The sequence below is a fragment of the Pteropus vampyrus genome, unplaced genomic scaffold (genome assembly GCF_000151845.1).
Source record: "Pteropus vampyrus isolate Shadow unplaced genomic scaffold, Pvam_2.0 Scaffold269, whole genome shotgun sequence".
Classification (NCBI taxonomy): domain Eukaryota; kingdom Metazoa; phylum Chordata; class Mammalia; order Chiroptera; family Pteropodidae; genus Pteropus; species Pteropus vampyrus.
The window spans coordinates 1,120,229-1,123,498 of NW_011889050.1; the positions used below are offsets into that span (position 1 = coordinate 1,120,229).

The 3,270-nt window shown below is 32.2% G+C and overlaps 1 protein-coding gene across 5 annotated transcripts in view; it reads left to right on the plus strand.

The window, feature by feature from the left end:
* The window catches only part of SEPT10 (septin 10), a 70,186-nt gene that overhangs the window by 40,683 nt on the left and 26,233 nt on the right, over positions 1-3,270 (plus strand). For all 5 annotated transcript variants that reach the window (XM_023520510.1, XM_023520509.1, XM_023520511.1 and 2 more), the window contains one exon: positions 1,780-1,941. In XM_023520510.1, the coding sequence (XP_023376278.1) occupies positions 1,780-1,941 (162 nt within the window). The remainder of the gene's footprint in view (positions 1-1,779; positions 1,942-3,270) is intronic.

The following is a 3,270-nucleotide window of genomic DNA, read 5'->3' on the forward strand; positions in this document are numbered from 1 at the left end:
CCATCAAAATCCCATCGGCATTTTTTAAAGAAATAGAACAAAAAATCATCAGATTTGTGTGGAAGCACAAAAGACCCCAAATTGTCAAAGCCATCTTGAGAAAAAGAACAAGGCTAGAGGCATCACTCTGCCCGACTTCAAATTATACTACAAAGCAACAGTAATCAAAATGGCATGGTATTGGCAGAAAAATAGAGATACGGACAAGTGGAACAGAATCGAGAGTCCAGAAATAAACCCATATTTATATGAGCAAATAATTTTCGACGAAAATGCCAGAAGTATACAGTGGAGAAAGGAAAGCCTCTTTAATAAGTGGTGCTGGGAAAACTGGAAAGCTACTTGCAAAAGAATGAAACTAGACTATTGTCTATCACCACACACCAAAATTCACTCAAAATGGATTAAGGACCTGAACATAAGACCTAAAGCAATAAAATGCATAGAAGAAAACATAGGAACTAAACTCAAGGACCTTGGGCTTAAAGAGGATTTTATGAATTTAACCTCAAAGGCAAGAGAAGTAAGAGCAAAAGTAAATAAATGGGACTACATCAAACTAAAAAGCTGCTCAGCAAAAGAAACCGTCCACAAGGTAAAGAGACAACCATCCGAATGGGAAAATATATTTGCAAGCAACACCTCTGATAAGGGCCTAATATCCAAAATATAGAAAAAACTCATATGACTCAATAACAACAACAAAACAATCCAATCAATAAATGAGCAGAAGACCTGAACAGACACTTCTCCCTAGAGGACATATAAATAGGCAACAAATATTTGAAACGATGCTCAACATTGCTAGCTATTAGAGAAATAAATATCAAAACCACAATGAGATACCATCTCATACCTGTTAGAAGAGCTATAATCAACAGGACAAGTAATAATAAATGTTGGAGAGGATGTGGAGAAATAAGAACTCGTATAGTATATATACACTGCTGGTGGGACTGCAAATTGGTACGGCCACTATGGAAAACGGTATGGAGGTTCCTCATATCCGAAAAGATATTTGCACACCGATATTCATAGCAGTGTGTATATCGGTGTGCAAATATCTTTTCGGATATGAGTTTTCAAGTCTTTGGGGTAAATATCCAGTAGAAAGATTGCTGGATCATGTGGTAGGTCAATTCTTAGTTTTGTGAGAGACCAGTCATCCTAATTACTTAGTACTTAGATTATTAAATAAAAAATTCTTAGTGAATTAAGCAGGTAATTTCAACGCTTACATTTTACTTATTTTGTGTATGATAGAATTGTAAGAGACTTTGAAAGAAGAAAATGTGAGATTTCTAAACCTAAATTTAAATGAAAAGTTAATATTATAAGAGCTGTGCTTTTTAAAAGCAGTTTTTGTAAGGCCATCATCTGTAGGAATGATTGTATAGGAGTATGTGGTAACAATGATAGCTAGCGATTATTTAGGTTAGGAGTTGGTAAGCTTTTTCTGTGAAGGGCCAGGTAGTAAACACTTTAGGTTTCGCAGGCCACGTGGTCTTTGATGTAACTACTCATCTCTGCTGTTGTAGCATTAAAAAGGCCATAGACAATATGTAAATGAATGAACCTACTAGCTGGGTTCCAATGAATCTTTATTTATGTAAACAGGTTGTGAGCTGGACTGCAGTTTGCCGTTCACTCAATCTAGGTTAAGGAAATTTGTGAGAGACTTTAGTGGTTTTAAATGCAGAAATTACAGAATTAAAAAAATCAATCCACAATTATGAGATTTTGTTTTTCTTTATTCTTATTTTTCTTTATTCTTAATAGGTGAACATTATACCAGTGATTGCCAAAGCAGATGCAATTTCTAAAACTGAGTTACAGAAGTTTAAGATCAAGCTCATGAGTGAATTGGTCAGCAATGGCGTCCAGATATACCAGTTCCCAACAGATGATGAAAGTATTGCTAAAATCAATGCTTCGATGAATGTGAGCTCCTAACTGAATGTTAATTCAGTTTTACATGTGAAAAAAATGTAATTTATAGGTAACATTACTACTAATATATTTTTACTTATGTCTTCCAAAAAGACTTCAAACAAGGTGAATTTTGAAAAAGTCCAGCATAGGAAAATGTTTTATTTTCTAGAGTTGAGAAGAGTATAATGAGAATATATTTTTGAGCATATTTTCTTTCTTTCCTATTTTCATATAAATAAAGTGATGCATTTGTGAGACCGGGATACCCCTTTTGTGAAATTATAATTAATTGCCTTAGAAAGATACCTTTCTATCCTGTCTTTAAAAACATGAGAAGACTTTATAGCCTCCCTTGGATGCTTCAGATTCTTAAAATTTTTAAGATCTTTCTAATCTAGTATTTAAACTCATTCTCCCTTACATTACTTATTAAACATTCACATAACTTTTAGTGTAACATATTTGAAGATGACTAAATTTTTTGTGTTACTTTCTTCAGGCTACCAAATTTCTTAAATATCTGATTATATTTTGAAGGATCATGGGGTTTGGAGTCAGACAGACTTAACTATATATTCTTGTCGGAGTTATTAATGTTCCCAAGACTGTTAACTTATCTACAAAATTGAGTTAATAATATCAATTTTAAGGGTTGTTAAGAGGATACAACTTTTGTGCTTTCCCTAACATGGTGACATTCAGAAACTGTTCATTCCACTTCCTTTTTCCTTTTCTGACTCTTCATACTCCCATGTATTTTAAGGATCTTTAATTAAATATATCAAAAATCAACTAAATGACTAATATAAATATAAGTGATCTTAATTTCTGTGTGTCATATTGCCTTTACATCTAATTTTATTTCTGTGAACATCTGGAATAATTTTTCAGAAAGGCACAATTAAGAGATTAAATAATGTCAATTATTAAATATTAAACATAATACCTAATACTTTTTTCATTAGACTTTTTCTCTATATTAATCCTCAGCTTCAGACAGTCCAGTCTGCTCATTGACACTAAATCTAGCTTTGTATCTTTGTCCAAAATCTTCTCTTTATATTTAAGTTAGTTTTTACACTCTGCTTGTTCTATCTCTAGTTTGGGTTGTATCTTTCTGCTCACAGTGATTTCTCCTCTACATTTCTGTAACATTTATTGTATTTAGCATTTGTTTGAGATGTAAATATTTTTTCATTTATTGGTATCATATCTATATATGCTAAAAATAGAAATATACTCTAGTTACATATATATGTGTGTGTGTATATGAATGTGCATGTATATTCATATATATGTGTATGTATTCATATGTATATATGTAGTGTGTGTGTGTGT